Genomic DNA, 20,317 nt, shown 5'->3' on the forward strand with positions numbered 1-20,317 from the left:
GTTTGGCTCCATCAGACCAAGGATGCAAAGATACTGATTTACAGCGAGTGATAATCCAACCCTCATTTTCACATATTTTCAAATTCAGGTTAATTTTAAATTGGGGGGGGCCTCCCATCCGAGAGAGAAAGTTTTTTCCCGCCGTACTTATGTGGTCAGCAACCAAGAGGAAGGGAAACATGGGCGAGGAGTGTAAAACCCCAGTGGCCCGAGTCCTCCCGTGCCTTGTGCCCTGCCGGGGATGCACGGACCAGCTGAAGGGGACGTGACACTTCAGTACAGCTCCGTCCCCGCCCAGCAGCGGTGGAAGTCATTGCACAAGGTAGAGCCGTGAGCGGGACGGGGTGCGGGTGCTGCGGCAGGGTGCCCAGGCAAACCAGGGCTTGCAGAGGGGCAGGTCGGCACAAGGAGAGGAGGGGAGCAGGGCGGGGGGATGCTAGGCTGCAGCAGGAGCTGCAGAAAGGGAGAAGGGAGGGGGGGGACGACGAGAGGTGGAGGGAGGACAGCAGGAGAGGGAGGCAGAGCAGTATAAAAGCATCCGACACGCACCCCTCCCGACACAGAGCGAGAGGGCGAGAAAGTTGCTTGGAAGCAGCAGCAGGAGCCAGAAGGAGAGCCAGCCGCTTGCAAACACGCACGCACGGTGGCAGGAGAGAGTGCGGAGCTGCCCCTGCCAGTCCTAGGGCCACTGGAGGAAAGAGAGAGGAGAGATGGAGCCAGGTATCCAGCTCCGAGGGAGGGCAGGCAGCTGAAGCTTTTTGCAGCCCCTCGCCCTCCGCCACCCCCCCCCCCATTCCCCACCGCCGAGCCGGGGGGGGGGGGGGGGGGCAGAGAGAAGGAGGAAGAAGGGAGGGTCGGGTGAGAAGCAGCGATCTGCCCCTCTCTTCCCCCACGGGGAGCTCGCAGCCGCCCCGTCGAGGGCTGGGACCCGGCGGGGGTCGCTGTGCGGCCCCGCTCCCTCACACCCCCGCCGCGAGGGGACGGGACGGGACGCGGCGGGGCGGTCAGGCCAGGGCGACGCCTCGACGGGCGTCGTGAGGGGAGGGGGGAGCCCCGGGGCGGGCGAGGACACGGCGGAGGGGGGAAGCTGGTCCAGGGGCCACCCCCATGCCCTTGCGAGGAGGGAGGCGATAGCCCCAAGTTCTCTCCTCCCCTCGGAGCGTCCCGGCTTCCCCGCCATGTGAGAGTCGTCCCCGGCCCCCCCCCCCGCCTCTCCCTCCCTCCTCCCTCTCACTCGCACACACGCTGCCGGCTACCCCCCATCCCCGCAGCGTCTCCCCGTCGGCAGCCGAGCCGCGCTGCTCTCCGCCGGCCCGCGGCTCCCCGAGGCGGCGGCGGCGGGGGCTCGGCCCGCTCGCTCCTTCCCTCCCTCCGACGGCCCACGGTGACTCTGGGTTGCAGGGCTGCCCGCGGAGACGCCGCCGGCCAGCGGCCCCGTCGCGGCTACCTGCCGCCACCCGCCGCAGCCGGGCAGCGCCGGGATTTTCGCCGCCGCCGCCGCGGCGTCCCGCCCCGACGTGGCTCCGCCGTGGTGTGGCGGCCCCCGCTGCTGCTGCTGCTGCCGCCCCTGCCCCGCGCCCGCCGCCCGCCCCGCCGACGCCGAGAGCGGCGCGGTCCCCGCCGCCCGTCCTGCAGCTGCCGCGGCCGGCCCTGGGGCCGGGGCCGCCCCGGCGGCGGCGGCGGCTGCCCCGGCGGCGGCGGCGGCCGCCGCGGCTCCGGCTCCTCCTCCTCCTCCGCCTCCTCCACGGCCGCCGCCGCGGGGCCCTAAAGCCGCCCGGCTCAAGAGGATGGTGCGGCTGGCGGCCGAGCTGCTGCTGCTGCTGGGGCTCCTCCTGCTCACCTTGCACATCACCGTGCTGCGCGGCGGCGGCGAGCCCCACGCCCCCACGGGCGCCGGCAACCACAGCCAGCGGCAGGTGAGTGCCGCCCCACGCCCGCGCCCCGCCAGCGGCCGCTGCCTCACGCGCGGCCAACGGTCTCCACCTGCCTCCCCCCGAGGGCCATCGGGGGCGGCTCGGCCCCGGGCCGGGGCGGCCGGGGAGGCGGGGAGCCGGCGCCGTGCACCTGCCTCGGCCGCCGCCTCCCTCCGCCGGCCCGAGGCAGCGGCAGGCGCTCACCTGCCCGAGGGCTTTCCTTGTGTGGCGCCTGGGGCTGTCTCCCCCCCCCCCCCGCCTTGGTTTTACGCTCTTTCGGGAGGCAGGGGTGGGAAGAGGCAGAGCTGCTCCCCCGGCCGCGTTTTGACAGCGTCCGCCTTGGAGGCGTCGGGGCAGCTGCCGTGCTCGTTGCTGGTGCACCGCGGACAGGTCGCAGCGGACGACGGCCGTCTCGCCTGGGGCGCGCGATGGGCCCAGGCGAGGGACGGAGGCGGGCCGGGCCCTGTCAGACACGGCGCGTCCCACCCAGGGCCTCCCTTGTGAGGACGCGGCGTTCCCCAGGACGAGAGGGCACCTAACAGGTGTACGGTGCTGGGAAGCGATGGGAACAAAATGCACGGCTTTCCTCAGGAAGCGTCAAGAGACGGGTGGATATTCAGTCCTGAAATAGCCAAGAAACTTGGGGTGCTAGGTGCTTGTGACCGTGAAGGGGGGACAGGGCTTGTGACCCAGCCGGTCTCTTCCACTCTTCTGATCCCATGAAGCCAATGGTGAATTATGTCCGGCAGAGGTAAAGGACTTTTTTGTTCTGTTTCCTTGGTTTTGCAGATGGTTATTTTTTATTCAGCATCACATGTTGCCATTCGCTTAAAATGGTTGGAGGCAGTGATAAAAGCAACAGAATTGTCAAAATCCCCAGGCGAAGCTTGTACATCTGTAAATCCCTGACCAACTTTTTTCCCTCGTATCCGAGCGTTAAAGAAAAGTCAACTGCCAAATTATGCAAAGAACTGACAGAAAACGTGTAATTATTATCGCCATAAACTTACGTAAACCCCTTTATCATCTCGGAAAGAATTATGGTACCAGCAGAGCACATTTCTGTGAAGCACGAGGAAAAAATAAGGAGAGTGCAGGCATTAACGATCACTCTGTTTGCATGGGATCCCCAGCTGGTGGTCCACAAAGTGAAACCGCTAGCTGCAGGAGGGAACCCCGACCTGCAGGCTCAACATCCCAGTCAGCAACTGGAATCAGGTCCTCTTAACTCAGAAAACCTCTTGTTGAACTTGGTGGGAGTCCTGCTTGGGAGTGCTCAGCCGTGTGCTTTGGGTAAGGCCCCACAATGCTGCGTCTCTTTGAGCTGCAGTTTTATCACCGGCTTGACATTCCAGGATGTTTTTTTTAATATCTTCAGGATTTCTGGTAATAATGTTTTATAAATGATGCTTTCTTTCCTCATGGGCACTTGAAATGCCTTTTAAAATGATGTTCCTTGGAAAAGTAAATTTGGAGAGGTTTTTTATGAGGTGTTTGCTATCATTAGAATAACCCTGAATTTGCCTTTTCTTGACAGGCCTTTAACATAATGAGGGAAACATCTGGGCAAGTGGGAACTCTGGGTGATGCCATTTCCCCAAGGAGCTCTTTTTAGAGCACTATTGTAAGGTTAGGGTGAAACAAGAGGAAAATCATCTTAAGATAATTATCCTAGAGTATTATCATTGTAGTTGGCTGTCTCGTGAAAATCTGTTGATTGTTGACTTTAAGAATTTTTTCTGTCTGATGATTATTTTACAGATAACTTAATAAAACTCTGTGTCTTTGAGCATCATGATAGCTTTAGCAGCTTATACTTCCATCATGTTTTGCCATTTGTAGAATTGAAATTTTTATGTACTTCCCAACTGAACTGATTCTGTAGTTGTGTGTTTGAGAGAGTGTGTCTGTACAAGACATTATGGGAGAAAAGATTAGAGCAATCAGTTAAACAGATGGAAGTCTATCAATTTGTTGGTTTTATAGCTTTCATGGATTCTATTGCTAGTTGGAAAATACTGTAACCTGCTTTTGAAAATTGTACTCTGACAGGCGGATGCTTCCATTCAGAGCATCACAGTACAGATCTCTATGGCAAGTTTGCACTGGGATCTTCGGATTTGGGGGCTTTTGGGGCCGTTATCGTGGTGTATACTGAAGTGAAATGCAAAATCCTAGTGCACTCCATTCCCAGGTAAAGAATCAATGTGGAAAGCAAAACTGCACAAACCCAGATTTGTTGGTATAAGCAAATAGAAATATCTCAGGTTGCTATTGCTTATACTAAAAAAAACCCTATTGTTTTTTCTGTCTTGGTAGGTCTATGGAGAGAAAAGATTGTGAGAAGTGATTAGGTCAGTGTTTCATTTGATGAAATTTCATTTGACGAAGTCTGTTGCACACATTGTGGCAAATCCAGGAAAAAGTAATCTTTGCAGCAACTGTTTATAGATGTATTTTGACAAGGCAAATTTGTATAAAAACAAAGTGGCTATTATCAAATGCAGGGTATGGTATTTTAGGACTTAGGCGGTCTGTTTGTACAAATAAAGTGGTCAGAATTTGGTCCTGTGTGTCTGAAAAAAAAATCTGAAGTATTAGTCTTAGCTCAAAAAAAAAAACCAAAACCCAAACAAACCCCCAAAACTTAGCACATCCTTGATCCTTCTTACATAAAACGGATTCAGGAGGAATCCTTGGTAATCTTAAAATATTGTTGGAGATTTTAAAAGTCTAAAATAGGGACTTGTATGCATTTGAAGCCTGATTCATTAAGGGAGGAAGAGCTTCTCTTTCTCCCATCCCTTGGTCCTTCAAATGAAGGAGGGTTTTTGGAGGATAGGTTTTGATTTCTTTTGGTCTTTCAATTGTGTTAACCCCTGCAATTAATTAGACTGATTGATAGATGAAAGAAATCCAGAAAAAACTTCAGTCAAAAAATTAAACAAGTTATTTCTTCACCCCTCTTATTTCTACTTTTGGTGCCCTTCCCTGTACTGTTTGTGTCTCTAGAGTTCCCAGATGTCTGGGGTTGTGCCGTGCCACTGTGACTGGCTGTAATAGAGCAGCAGTGAGGAGAAAATCCTTGACATACTCTGCTGGTCCTCTTCGGGATGCGTGAGATACAGGCATGGCCTTCCTCGGTTCACTGCTGCAGAAATAGGCACTGGACCTCTGCATTGCTGAAGTTTCATGCTGCCGTTAGAATTGGTTTGTGGTAGTGTAAACTAACACAAAACGGGAAATCCAGATTGGAGTTGTAAAATATCTTGCAGTTTTGAGCTATGAGAGGGAATCGGCCTTTTGTTTCTCAGTCAGTTTTTATTCCTTCCTTTGATCTCTACCAAAGGAGAATTGGGGAGGGGGGAGCTTTGTTTTTTCTGGTAAGAACTCTATTAGGTATAATTTAATTAGCATCCAGAAACTATTGTGGAGTATATTTATGAAATAAATAAGTACAAACTTTTGCTTCAGAATAAGAGCAAATGAAGCTATATTAAGGGATAGAAAAATGCTGCTTGGGTATGTTTTTATCTTTTTACATAGTTCTAAAATGAAGGGAAGGCTTGAACATAAATTTTGAAAGATGTTTGTAACACTTTACGATGCTCTAGAAACTGTGCTTTCATTCTGGGAGAAAATATTTCATCGAGAAGTTTATTCCCATCACTTCTAATTTTTCCATAGTAGGCCTTGCACACCAAGAAAAACAGTGTTCCCACACAAAGAAAAATGGCCTTTTAAAATGTAGTAATAGAGCCACCAACAATATATGCCATAGCACATGAAATCAGATTCTCCACTGTGGTACTTGCAGCAGTATTACATTAGCATGAAACCCAGTAGTTGTGCGTAAAGCTGGAGCCATATAAGAGAATGTAATTTGAAAAGAAGCACAATGCTGTAAACAGCTTTTTACTTTTAATCTCCTTGCTCCTGTCCTTGCCCCCCTCCTCAATAAGCATGCAAGCAATTACAGCGTGTCAGAAATGTTCTCTGAGCTCTACCAGAAGAAACACATTCTGTTGCCTAGAAATGGTTGCACAAGAGTCGCTTTCCAAGCTGTGTGAGGAGTCCTTTACAGGGCTGAGCTCTTAATTTTCTCCTAAGGTCCACAGCTCAACACGATGAGAAGTTCAGAAATGGTGTGCTGTCTGGTACCTTTTCTGGGGTGCATTTCAGTCTTTTTAAGGTTTGTGTGTTCCTGCTGCCCCTTGTACTGGATTCAGGCAAATTGCAAAATGATCTCCAGTCAGATAACAGCAGAGGTATTTCAGCTTTCTGGCTTTCTCAGTTTAAGTAGGACTCAAGCTGTTTACTTTGAGAGAGTTTTAGACTGAGTTTTTTAAAGCTTATTTGAGCTCTGGAGCTTTACATTTGGTTAGTTCTAAGAGGATCTGATCATCTAAATCATCTTTGAAAAACTGTTGATTCAACATTTTGCATTCATGTTTTCCAGACTGTCCTTAGCCTATGTAAGGTGCCAATAAGTGGATGTACATCATATATTCAATACGAGCACTTAATCCTTCTCTGCCTTAAGAGCAGTTTATACATTACACAAATAACTTTCAGAGCAGGTGGCTTGTGAATGAAGCAGGCTGATTCTCTGAAAACCAAAATCTCTTTTGGTGAGGTTGTTGCTCATCACAGGGAATGCTGTTTCGTGCTTTTTGACAGTGATAGTAAAACCTGCCTGTTCTCAGCAGGCTTTGCTGTGTAGGTTCTTAGCTAAAGCTCACCCTTACCATTAGCATATGTTCTTCCAGTTATGCACTAAGCTTTACGAATGACTTAGACCATGTGCAATTCATTCTCTCATCTCCCAAGGGAGAGAATTATGTGTGCTCTTTAGTGGTTTTGCTAGTGGGCTGTGGCTTGTTCCAGGATCTAGGGGGAAGGAAGGGCGATTAGCTTTACGTGTGCTGCCACTGCATGCATGGAAGCAAAGGATAAAACGGGAAACAACAGTGAAGGATTGAGACTGCTGCTCTGAGCAGAAGACCATTTGCTGTTGTCTGTTGCTCCCAGGAGAGATTCTTCCACCTTCCAAACCTGGCTCCAGGAAAACTCCAGAAAGTATTAATTAAGCTTCTCTTCCTACTTGTCACTTCGATTCATTTCCTAGCAAACTAATGCATCCCTGGTGGAAAAGAGCTACCACACCTTCACGGTAGAATGTGGCAAGTTTTTTAGTATCTAAGACTACTGCAATAATTTAGAACAGGGATCCAGGAATATTGTATTTGGTTATGGCTGCAAGGAGCTATGTTAGGCAGGTACAAATGTTATTTCCTGCATTAGATTTGACCAAAATGTTTGGATGAGGCATAATTTGCTGGACTTGTCTTCAGCTGAACAGCTAACAATTACTGTACTGCTCAACTTGGATCATCACTGATAAATACCTGGCATTAAATCACAGGGTGCCTCTCAATTTTGTCACTGTAACTATAGCTTGGAGCAGTTTTTTTCCTAGTGTTTTATACAGAAGAGTCCATTGGAGTTCTTTGTTTCTGTTTTGAGCAAGATTTAGGATCATTTTCCAGCTCTAGAGTATTTGGGTAATTGTATGAAGAAAGCAGAGTGTATGTAGTTCTAAATTCATTCTGGGCCTTCATGGTGTCATCATGTCCATTTCCACGGGCCTGGAGCCAGACGCAAACCACAGTGACTACTGCAGGGCAGGGGTCCCAGAGACATTCCTGCTTTTGCCTTTTTCTTCTCTCAGTCCATCCTTACCTGTGCTCTGGGGCTGTGTGTGGGGCAGAGCGGTCAAAGGGAAGCCTGCTAGCATGGGGTTCTGCACCCTACGGTGCTCGGACGGCTGACTCATGGTAGTGAAAGGAGTGGTAGGTTTAAGACTGATTCCTGAGAAAGTCTAGAGCTGTGATGATCACCTTTGGTAACATTGAGAGTAGAGAGACAAGGCATGGGTACATAGAGATCCTGGAAGGAGCTGGGTTGGTACTTTTCATGTTGGTTCACCTAACTTGGACAATCAGCAGTAGTTCTGGAGTAGCTTTTATTTGTAGTCTTTGTTGATCCTGTAGAGAAGTTTGTTCTACACAGGAAGAACACAGCTGGTCCATCACAGCTATAACAGCAGTATAACAGCAGTACAACCACACTGCTACTGGCCCCTCGCTGTTATCTGATTGGCACAAAAATCTCTCCTCTGCTCCTTTGGCTTCAGTTGTCATCCCTTAAATTCTGTCACATTTCCCTGCTCTGTCCTTTCTTAATGCCAGCTGTCCACAAAACCAGGAGGCCTAGAGTTGAAGCTCTGCTGTTGATCTTTATGACCCCAACAATTTCATCATCACTTTACTGTCTGGAGCTGGTCACTGTGTATTCCCTCATGATTTTTAACATACGTGTTATGACCTGCTAATAGGTAACCGAGCCCTAGTACTTAAAGCTTCAGCATACTAAGCTTTTCGACACCTTGCTCTGCTGTGGAATTCTTTTGCTGGAGAGACATCTGTCTAACCAATCCAGGTTACATTAAATGTAAATTGGGAACCATGTTTTGAATTCAACAGTTATTCTTTTGTCTCTGCTCGTATCTACTGCATCTGTATATTAATAATCAATGCCTTATTGTTCCAAAATGGAAATGGTGGAAAACGTCTTCAAAGAAAACAAGGAACAATGAAAGCATTATTGATTAGATGACAACTCTGGCTGTGTTGTGTTGCAGCATCTGAAAACTTTACAGAAAGTGAAGTGCAGAAGACAGTAGTATTTATAAAGGTGCAGACTATGCTATCTTTGCCTGCTGACCTGATACATACATATACTAGTCATGTTTGAAAAGCTTTCTGAAATAATATGTGACAGAGATAGATGTGCCTTCTGAAAAGCCAGTCATCAGTATGTATTCCAGTGGGGAGGAAAGATTAGTTTGAAAGTTGCTTCATTTTTTAAGATGCACAGATTTGTAGATATTCATGCTTAAGAATTTCCCTTTTTTTTTTTCCCTTCACTGTGTCAAAGTGCACAGAATGCAAGTAATGGTAGGAAGTTATTTTGTGGTACTTTTTTATGCTTACATTCTTCTGAGTCATCATTTTAAAATCTTGAAATGCACTCATACTTCAAATATATGCGGACAATTTAGGTGTTTCCTTACACAAACATAAACTAAAAAATTGAAGCAATGTAGTTTTTCTTTGTGCTTATGTCCTGAAAGTATAGCGATAGACAAGATTTAGCAGCTTTGGCAGGTTTAACAGTCGGCATTGGCTGCTTTATGCTCTTCTGTGTGTTTTGCCTGTCTTCCTTGCAAAGAAATGTGGTAGTACCTAGTTGTGCCTCATTTATTCTGTTCACAGTGTTGTTTAGTGTTTGCTTGGCCTTTTTGCCATGAGTGTTATCTTGCTGTCTACTTTAAGACTACACTACTGAAAAGCTCTTTGAATTGCCTGAATAATGTTCTCCATAAAAGATTACTTTTTTAAAGCATTATTTTTCAATGGTAGCAGAGCTAGGTCACTGATGCATTTTATTTTTTATTTTATTTTTTAAATCTCAACCCAAGCTCTTTGAGGTTGAGATTCCATTGTTGTGGTGTTGCTTGTGTACAATGTGTAGCCTAATAGGTCTCCAGGCTTAAATGGAGTCTGTAATCACTGTCACGAATGAATAAAGTGATAACTTAGAGCAGAAAAATACAAAGTGCTTTAGTAAGTTGCAAAAGGAAGCATTAAATGATGCAGTGGGTACTGTTGCACTTTAATACATTGTGCCTCCAGGATACCAATTTTACACGTTTTGAAGACAGAAAATGACAGGCTAAATTCATAGTCCTCCAAAGCATAGTGAGCTCATTGATACATCGGTAAGAGCAGAATGTTTCCAGTGCCGCTATGTCCATGTACTTTTGATTTGAAATACCAGAAAAAGAAAAAAAACAACGTAAAATGTAACTTATTATTGTAATAAGTGATGGCTTGCCACAGTGGTCAGTTGTGTGGCAGTATAATACTTAGTCAGAGGATCTGGTGTGGGCAGTACTGGTAAGCAGTTCCTTTATCCTCTTGCCTTGTTTTTCAGTGCTTGGAGAACTCATAGCAGTGGGTCATATTTTTTTATTCCTCCCTTTTAGCAGTCAGCAGGATGAAACCAGGCCTGGAGTTGTTCACCTCTAAGCCCTTGTAGCAAAATGGCTATTTGAGTGCTTTTAATGTTATGGAGGTGCTCATAAAGATGAGAGAGGAAAATCAGAGATGAAATCTTTATCTCACCACTCTTTCTGGAGTCAGTCCATGTTGAAAAGTGGAAATTCAAACGTACCTTGGCTTTTACGCCTCCATGCTAGACCTACATTCTCAGTGTGTTTAAATTGACCTTGCTCCACTGACTCTCACAAAGCAAGACGAGTCAATGACTTCTGTCAGCTGCAGACCCAGCTGAAGTTCCTCTTGGATTTGAATCTTTCACAGCTCAGTTTGTCTGTGGAACTGATATGCACATAACACACATAATCTGCACCTCTATCCATGGAGAAAAGCTGAGCTTTGGCGTGTGGTTTTCTTCAGATTGCATGAATTCATTTCCATCCATTATGTTTCATTGTTAGTTTCATATGCACTGCTGAAAAATCCTGGACTGTTTTGTTCCACAGTAGCTCTTTTTCCTCGGGAAGATTAAAATTTCCTCTTTGTCTGCATGGCTGTTGAGATCAGTACCTGTGACAATACCATTAGGAGTACAGTGTAGTATCTATAAAAAACACCCAAATAACATGCCCCATCTTTTTCTGCCACTGTTTACAGGACTACTCTAAAAAAAGTGGATTCTTCCCTTTCTAAAGAACAGTTACTGAGTCAATGTTGTCCATGGGCCAGGTTTAATTTCCAGAAAGCTTCCTTCAGGTGTCTTGCCTTTGCATTCCCATTGAGTTGGGCATTCAGGTATTGAACAGTTGAACACTGTCATTGAAATGCTTTTTCTTGTACGTGCCCAGGAAGGCTCAATAAGAGGTGAGGTCCTTGCACCAGAAGAACTGTGCTGTAGGCTGCGATGGAAGGAGGAGGTGACTGACAATAAGGCATAATGTGACCAAGAGCAATGAATAGGACCTAGCGATAAGGCGGCTATTTTTTGAAGCTAGTGCCTCAAAAATTAGTCACATAGCTTTGGTATCTTTCTCGCCTTAGAAGTAACTCAGCAGCAGCAGATTTTGCCTGAGGAAACCATAATTACTCTACTGGAACCAGCTGCCAAAGATTACTATAGGTGTAACAAAACATAAATTTGCTTGGTTTTATCTGCCACATACATCAGTGCAGGATTTTAAAATCAATATGGTCTTGATCTAGATATAACTTTAGTAATCAGATATTTACTAATGTCTGTGTGCACAAGTTACCCAAAGAAATAAAAAGGATTAATAGTTTAAATAGTTTAAAACAAAAACTTCTTACAATATTGACATACAATTTATTAAAAAATGAAAACCATAGCTAACTAGCATGAATTCTGTAACACCCCAATATACTCACCTCCTACATTGTATGAGTTGCTTATACACTGTTTAATTTCATAGCAAGAAATCATTTAGCATATCTTTAGCAACACAACAGCAATAAAACTGTCCCTGTCTTTAATGTCTACAGATACAACTCTCATCTGAGAGTGTCTCTTGAAATTACCTCAGTAATCAGACTGGAGTTGTTTAAGATGCGGTGAATATATTGGCATTTTGTGCTGCTGATTTTAAGATTCGCTGGACTGAAGAAGTCTGTAAAGGTTCACTGCACAGAGCAGACTATAACAAAGCAGTTAATGATTCTTGTGACATGAATGCTGCCATTTCAGTTTATTTGAATGACACTGGCATTCTGTCTTAAATATATCACTTTTTATTAGTTGGGGTTTTTTTGAAACCAACTAGATATTAGGCATGGGTATGCATCTTAGCTAAACTATAACCTAGCCAGCCCATGCCTTTTGCCCTGCAGAGTGCCCGGAGTTTTTCAAAACACGTAACCACAGTGATATTTTTATAAAGGAATGTTCACCTCATGGGATTTTTTTAAGGTGTTCTATTTTTTTTTTCCAAGTTACAGCTTCACTTTATTGTACATGATGTCCAATAAAAAAGATATATGTCTGTGATTGGACTTTGAAAAAGGGCCATGGTGCCTATTCCATTTAAAGGGAATGAAGTCAAGCAGTAAATTTGCTGGTCGCCCTTTTCATATTGACTGTATCTCAGCCAGCAGTTGGTCTTTGATGTTGTAACAATAGAGCAAAGGCAGAGGAGGAGGAGGATTAGGACCTCCATAATATAAAAACAAGTCTGCATTCATCATGATTTTTATAGAGCACAGTCCCTGTCTATTGGAGATTTGCAGTATAGACTCAATGGTCTGCAGAAGAGTTCAGCAATCTTAACATTTGCAGGTGGTTTGCAACTCATCCATCATTACTACTACCATCTCTTCTTAATTCAGAGTTTGTTTAGGCATTCAGCATTTAGCTTTTTCTATCTTCTTATTCCTTCCTACAATAGGAAAACAGATGTATGTCAGGATAGAGCTTCTGGAGTATCATTTTCCTTTACAGGGGTTGATTGTTGCATTATTTATGAAAGGCTTGCTGCAGCTGGCCCATAGAGTATCTATTCCTCATCTTGTGCTTTAGAGTCCAAGCTTTTATTAGGGAAGAATAGAGGGGTTGATATGTGTATGTCTAACATTTGTGAAAATATATATAGAAAGGGAACCTAGAACAGCCACACTATGCCTGTGTCTTCAGGCGTACTGGAACAATAGCACCAAAGGCTTCAAATGAACTATTTAGTCTGATAGAGCCCTGGAACTTTTGATATGCATTTAAACGGTAGCAGCGCTAGCTCTTGATCAAAACATGCAGAAGGAAAAGGGTCGTCCATTTGATGAGAATGCATAAGGTACCAAGTTGCACTGAGTGCTGGTGGGAGTAGATAGAATTGTGAGCAGAGCTTGGAAAGAGCTGAATAATCTGTACTGTTGTAGCCATGTGTGTAACATAGCAGATGTGGAAGGCAGGATGAATGGAGCGTTCCCAGGGACGTGACGATGGCAGCAGCAGTGAGCCCAGTGCAAGTGGATCTGTATCAGAAGCCCAAAGGCGGCTCTTAGGAAACCATCTGGGGATGCACCAGGTGAAATTGCTTTACTGCACCCAATTCCAGTGGCTCTTGCTTAAGGCATGATCCTGAAGTGTCCTGACAAGGCAGAACACCTGGAAGCTTCTCTGCCAGACTCCAAAGACACCTGACCCAAGGAAGGGAAGCGGGGGGGGGGGGGAGATGCCAATCTGTAGTGCATTTGACAGTTCAGGACTTGATTTAGGGTTGGATCCTGTGCCTTCTAGGTGTTCAGATTAGACCTGTGAGTCCAAACTCATGAGTAAGTCACCGCTTGCCAGCTGAGCAGCGGTGGCTCCTCAGATGTCTTATCCCACCTTCATCCCACAACAAAATATGAGGTGATTTTATATTTATCAGTAAGTCAGTGCTGAGCAAAAAAACCCTGCCCAGGGCTTTCACCAGGGTGACTGCATTCTGTCCTGGGACAAAGCACTCCACAGTATTGGTGGTCACCAAATACACAGCTCTTCAGTGAGGAATCTGTTCTTTTATTTAACATCTACCATGATGGCCATTAAAAAAGCAACATCTGGTGCAGAAAATGCACACATGCTATTTCTGCGCTCTGCTGTATGTCTCCTTCATCAGGCCCAGATACAGCAGTGTCTTAGCTGTCTCTGCTTTCCCTAGTATGCCAGCTGATGAAAGCAAACTACGTGAGGCTTAGCTAGTATAAGGTGGGAGTTCTGGCTAGTTAGAGGCATCACCTAGTGTTTAAAAGAGTTAGCCCTTGAGAGATCAATAGCTCTGAAAAAGCTGCTGAAATCCTTCAGTGGCAGTGAATTTGGTTCTTGCTCTTCTTTGATCTAGCGTTCATGGCTTTTTTAATAATGTAAGTCAGACCTGCCTTTCTCACCTACCCAGCCCTCTTTCTTCTTTTCCTGTCTCCTAAGAGGATCATTTTTTTGTGTTCTTAGCAACATAGCTATGGCAGTCTTAACATGAAAATAAAATGAACTAATTATTTGCATAACACCAGAGTAAGGGCCAGATTAATACCACCTCTCTGATTTTTTTTTTCTTTATCCTATTTAAGTCTTCCCACAATAAAATATAAGCGGAGTTTACAGCTGAAATTGTGTGTTTGCACACTTATGGTCTAAGTGGGGGAAAAGAGCTGTATATTCCAATTCCCCAATACACACTGCTGCCATTGATAAAAGGAGGCACAATTACATTGGAATCAGGTTAGAAACCCCATAATTTCCCCATGACAATTATTGCAGTTTACTTGTAAGAGCCAGATGAGGAGAAAAGATGTATATTTAGCTCTTAGCACAGTTAAGTAGCTGGAAGTGAGTTCTGTGCCACAGCCTACAAGGAAATGGTCTTCCAACCTGCTCTGCAGTGCTTCTACTGTATATGCTTTGGAATCTGTCTTTGTACAGAAACAACTCTCCCTCCCTGGGATCTGGCATATCAGCTAGAGTCCCATTTCAGTTCCTCTAACAGAGGAGGTTAGAATACCTAAAACCTGAACTGCTTATCTTTCCTCTTCTACCTTGTTGCTGCATCTGGCTGCTGGGACTAATCTAAAGATGCATTTGGCCCGCTCCATACAGTTTATTGTCAGTGGCATCTGGGTGGCTTCAGGCACATGCTAAGATTATAACAAGTTTGAAAAATAAAACCATTTATCCTAAATATAGCTCAGATCATGGGGTGGAGGGGAGACAAAAATGAAGATATTTTCTTTTCACGTAAGTGTCAGATTCAAAAGCATCTGCCTTATTCAGTGCATGTATGGTATTCATTTCCTGTCTGCAGTCGATTGGAATGCCCCCCGAGTCGTTTGAAATTGAAAATCGAGTCATGCTTCTTTAATCAGCTCTAGGAAATAGCCCCCCTCCCTTACTGTTCTAAGAAAATTTATATATACATGCGTAGAATTCATAATACAAAAAGCCCACACTTCTCTCCAGGGCAAATCCTTGCCCTCTCCCCTCTTAAACAGAGAAGGGTCTTCACGTCATCTTGTCACAGTGTACTGCAAGTATCTACTTGCTTGCTCTTCTTCCCCGTAATGTCACTGGAGGGAGGCCTTTCTCTTGTGTATCTGCTTCCTCTTGTTTCTTTCCCTTGTTCTGTCATTAGGGCAGTTCATGGACATGTAGAGAGAGGGCATAATGTCCACTGCTGATGTCTTGATACAAAAATAAGACAGTTACTGCACTGCATGTACAGATGCCATTTATACTAATGACTTCCAGTTGCTCGTGTGTCAGTCCCCAAAGGTTTCTAAATGGAGAGGGTAAAACTGTACACTCGGGCTTGAAAGAATACTTCGCTGCAGGAGCAGAGGTGCGTGGTCCTGAGGCAGCTGTTCAGATTTCTGCTGCTGTTTTGCTGTAAACTCCTGGGTGTAGTAAGAACCGCTTCCAGAGAGTGTTGTGAGGCATATAGTTGGTGCATAGATATTGAATGTAAACGAACACTGCCTTTCCTCTGCCTTCACCCTCTAACTTCCATCCGAAGAAAAACGAGTGTTAGTGGGGAATGCAGATAAGGGAGGGTGAAGTAAATTATCTCGCAGTGATTCGATGGTGTGTGTGTTTTGAGCATCAAGACTCAAGTGATTTGCCTTTTTTCAGGCACAGAAGTAGTATTGCCAGAAGCACAGGAAACATCATGTTTTTGGAATATAACACTTGTCTGCTTTCTTGCTTTCCCGTTATTAGCTTTTGCTTATGTGATGAAGTCATCATGTAACTTTTAGTCCACAGGGACTAAACACTTTCTAGTCTCTAAAAACATCTGCCAGCTAACACAGCCAGAGTCATAGACACTTTTGAAAGCATAGGGTGGATATTCAGTGGCATATGAGAGGGAGACACAGAGGCTGGGAATAGCTGTTTCTTGGAAACTAACAGCTGAAGGGAACTTTGGAAATTGAAAAGGTTTCAAGTAAGGTTACTCTTTTGGCTAGGGAGAGATGAAAACTTTGTTTATTAAAGCTAGTTCACCTAGTGAAATCCTAGCCATAGTGATTTAGTGGAATGAACTTGCAAAAGGACCTAGTTTAGAACCCATGAAAAAAATTTCAGATGTATGTTTGTTCTCTTTCATGTACACTGACTTTGTGTGTGCTAGCCTGCAAAGCCTGACCAAACAGTTGTGTACAAAAAGTATTAATATTCTAGATTTCCTTTGCTTTGGGGGTTTTGATTGCAGCTTAAGGCAGATTTTCCCATTCTGTTTGAACCTGATGTGTAAATTATGATGCAGATTTCAAATGATGGGTGAGATTAGACTTGTTCAATTAAATTTAGCCATGGTATAAATGGATTCTATTTAAAGCTTTATTATACTAGTGATTTTATGCAAGTATTTAATAAAGCCTAAAAATAATTGGAACTTTCAAAGAGTTTGCATTTTGGCACCACAGGTTATTGGAGTGAAATAGTTGGGCTACTCTTCAGTTGTACATTTGCCTGTTGAACCACTAAATCAATGTGTCCTGTATGGAGAGCTCCAGCCAGGCAGTGATTACAGGGAAGATCTTCAGAGTTGTGAGGAACAACTAAATGTTTACCACCAGCTTAGGCAACTGAAAACATCTGTTAACTGCAAGCAAAACTTGGCACTGAACATCTGTCAAAGCCCTACACAATTTTAATTCTGTGCGCTCGGCCATCCCATGGATGGCTGAGTATCTGCTGAAGAACAAAGCACCAGTGTGTGCTATGTCAGAAAATTTACTAAAGGGCCTCTGTTTTTTCCAGCAGACATTGAGCTATAATCACCACCAAATCCTTTTTATTATTAAAGTGTTTATACAAACTGGCAGTTCTTCACCTCGAAGCTGACCCATACTGTTTGTATTTTCCAGATGAAGGAAAACATGAAATACAAGCAAACAACAGAGCATAAAAAATAGCTGTGCTGTGAAATGTGTGTCCACAACATGCAGCAAAAGGTTGCCAGATCTGCGTATAATATGCTTGGTTTTCTCCTTAAGCTCTGAGGAAAAAATATTGTCTGCCAGAGCAGTTCAGATGCAGACCCACTGTTTACTAACGGTGTGGAAGAGACAGGGAGCTTGGTGAGAGAAATTCCCAACCAGAGACTGAACAAAAAATGGACCAAAGCTTGATGACTGCAAGTGAATAAACAGGCTCAGTAGGGGAGGAATGACAGTAGGGCTGCTCTGGCACTCAGGACATATCAGTTCAGATGGTTCAACAAGGCAACAGCCTTTTCCTCCACTGCAGAGGGTCCTGTCATAGTGTTGGCCATGTGTCTCGAAAGAGTGGTCTGGGACTTACTAGACCTTAGCTGTGAAGGGGGCCTCAACACTGCTGCCCTAGGATCTCTGCGGTCGTAACATAAGTCCCGGCTACGTGTTCAGTTCTCAAGGTTTTCTGTGTAGCTGTGAGGGCTAGAAGTTTTTAGTGTAAAATACCTAAAATTCAAAAGCTGTCATTCTGAGATGAGTGTGCCCAGATGCTTTCAGATTCTGCTTCTGCTGTACACAGCTCCTGAGAGCTATTTCAGCATATGGCAGAAAATCAGCTGTGGTGGGCTGGGTATATATATATATACTTGGGCATCCCAAGCACCTCACTGCCTAACTGCGCTGCCACTGGTACCCAACATTTAAGCTGTCTACAGAAGACCTCTGCTCCAACCGTGACTGCAGATTGACATGTCTACTGTAATTTCTGCTGTCCTAATTGCAATAGTACTTGCGACTCCAGCCTATTCTCCACAAAACCAAAGTTGCTGCAAGAGCCATAGAGCCCCTGAAACTAATGTGTCCCATAGCAGTACCCTGTGGGATGACTGACTTTGGTCTTTGCATAGCCACTTGGTCACACATGCAGATGTACTGCAAGTTAGAAAAAACTGGATACAATATCATTTTACTAATTTTGCTGGACTAGATAGAGAATTATTAAAAAATAGACCCTGATAAACAGAATTCTTTTGGGGGGGTTGTTGGGTTTCTTTTTTTTTAATTACCAACTGTAATCAGTGATTCACCTTCTATTTACACAATTTTTAAAGCAGACGCTATATTTTGGAGCCCCTTAGTGAAAGCTTTTGTGTACATGCAAGCCAATGTAGTCCATTTTAAATGATTTATGAACAGTGATTATCTAGAATGTGCTATTAACTACTACAATGATTAATTTGTGCAGCTTTCTAAAGATAAGTAAGGCCTTTTACTTCATTGATATATGCAAATGTGAGGGACAAGCACATTTTAACAAAAAATGAGAGTGTCTCAGTAGCTGAGTGCTTGATGTGACACCCCTCTGGTCTGACTTCTTCTGGAGATACAAACCATCAGTGACTCCTTGGAGTGAACCGGAGCTGTGAGGCTCAGTACCACTGCATGCTTTCAGGTAGTCATACGGAAATTAAATATGAATCCACGTGATTTGCCTCTTAAATGAGAAAGAGCTAAGAACAGAACAGAAGTCTTCTGACTGCCTGGACTGTATGTGGCATTAAGCATAAAAGAAATTTTTTTCCGTGTGTCTCCGATAATGCTTTTCAGCTGTTAACTTCACTGTCTGCTTATCTAACACTGTCCTCATACCTCTTCCTGCTAGGTCCTGTGCTGCTTATACTCATGATAGAAAAAAAAAATAAATAGAACCCAGGAAATGGATCACCCAAGTTCATTACAGATCTTGGATCTGCAGAGGTGCAAGTCTCATGTAGTATCCTGGTGTGTTACTCAGCCTCCCCAGGCTGGTTAATTTTAAACTGATCATTTAGCACTAACCTGGAAACACACGACAGCCTTCAAAATCAAAACAATATGTTTAGGCAGGTGGGAAATGAAACCAGTCCTAATAGCTATAATGGTTTTCTGTGAAGGCCCCAGGCCTCATTTTGTCTCTGATAGCAATATAATCTTTTATAGCATCTGTGAAGTTTCCTAATAAATAAACGTTCCTTGTTCCTGGTGGTTGAAGATGCTGTACAGGTGCATCATGAAAGTGCATTGACAGACTGTCAGTTTTCAATTCAAGACCTCTTGTCAAGATCATTTTGGAAGATATTTCAAAGGGGTATGCAAGAAATAAAAAAGCAATGTAGCTGCAGCAGGGATTTAGTAATAGATTCCCTTGCTGTCTCGGAGCTGTTAGGGATATAAGTTGCATCAGTTTTCCCAAATTCTTTCAACTCCTTAATTAGCAGTGCTTGCAAATGTGCCCTTAGTTTGGCAAGTGGGGAGGGAATGAAGGAAGGTAAGAAATATGAAGGACAGAGAAGGAGCAGCTGCTCCAGAATATTCTCTGTAGCTCCAGAATATTTTCTGTAGCTCCAGTCATTCCTCAATTACTCTCTGTCTTGGTTGTTTTTCCAGAACTGGAAATGGGATTAAAATAAGGAGGAGAGGAGGGAGGTGGATCCCTTACTTGCTAAAAATGCAGAGAAATTCCCTTTTTCCCTAGTTTGGTATTTTTAGAAGTTCCCATTTCTGTTTAACTTCTCTGTGGGGAAGAGAAACAGTACACTTCCCTGCAGCTAATGTCCAATGTGACAGAGGGAGAAACGAAATAGGAAGGCAATGGAGGGAGTTAAAATACCCATTTGATTATTGAAATGTTAAACTGCAGTATCAGTTAGGAAATCTTTCCTGCATGCAGGGTTGTTTCTTGATGCCTTAAACCCTGTGATGGTCAAGTCCTGCCTGGATCACCAGCATTGAAAGTTTTACCCTCACAAAATCCCTCTGAATTGCTCTTCTTCCCTGGTTTATAGATGGACACAAAGACATTGATATATACTGAAATATTGCCCTCCCTTTTTCAGTGGTGGGTGTGGCAAGGTGTTATTCTGTAATACAAACGATATGTCAGATTCTTTCTAGGGTTTATTTCATTGCCTTCTCATGCAGCTATGCATAATGTGTTCCTGTCCTTATATACTGTCCGCGCATAGAACACTCAGAAATCCTAAGTTGGTTTTGTATTAGGAACTATAAATATCTGATCCCATGGGGCAGCAGAACTGTAGCTGACAGCAAGCATGAGTAACCTCTTAAAATCATCTTAATGGAAAGTTTAAAAGTTGTGAATAATCCCGTTAAATGAAGGAAAAAAAGTGATTTATCTTAAAATATTTAGAGCAGATGCATCATTTGAGTAAGAAACCAATGTACCTGAATTAGAAATGTAACTTCAAAGAAACTGAGTCAGTAGTTCAGAGTGAAGTGACCTAACTTTTAAAGGAAGGCAAGCAATACTACTTTCCCAAAAGCAATCGGGAATACAAATCATGTACACCTAAAAATAAATAGTGT

At 44.3% G+C, this 20,317-nt stretch overlaps 1 protein-coding gene across 1 annotated transcript in view; it reads left to right on the forward strand.

Annotated features, from left to right (window-relative positions):
* The first annotated feature begins 615 nt into the window (after positions 1-615).
* Positions 616-20,317, forward strand: part of ISM1 (isthmin 1) — a 41,373-nt gene continuing 21,671 nt past the window's right edge. Inside the window, exons 1-2 of the mRNA XM_075035474.1 lie at positions 616-720; positions 1,402-1,916. Coding sequence (XP_074891575.1) covers positions 711-720; positions 1,402-1,916 — 525 coding nt within the window. The 5' untranslated portion in view covers positions 616-710. The remainder of the gene's footprint in view (positions 721-1,401; positions 1,917-20,317) is intronic.

Source organism: Buteo buteo, chromosome 9, assembly GCF_964188355.1.
Source record: "Buteo buteo chromosome 9, bButBut1.hap1.1, whole genome shotgun sequence".
NCBI classification, from domain to species: domain Eukaryota; kingdom Metazoa; phylum Chordata; class Aves; order Accipitriformes; family Accipitridae; genus Buteo; species Buteo buteo.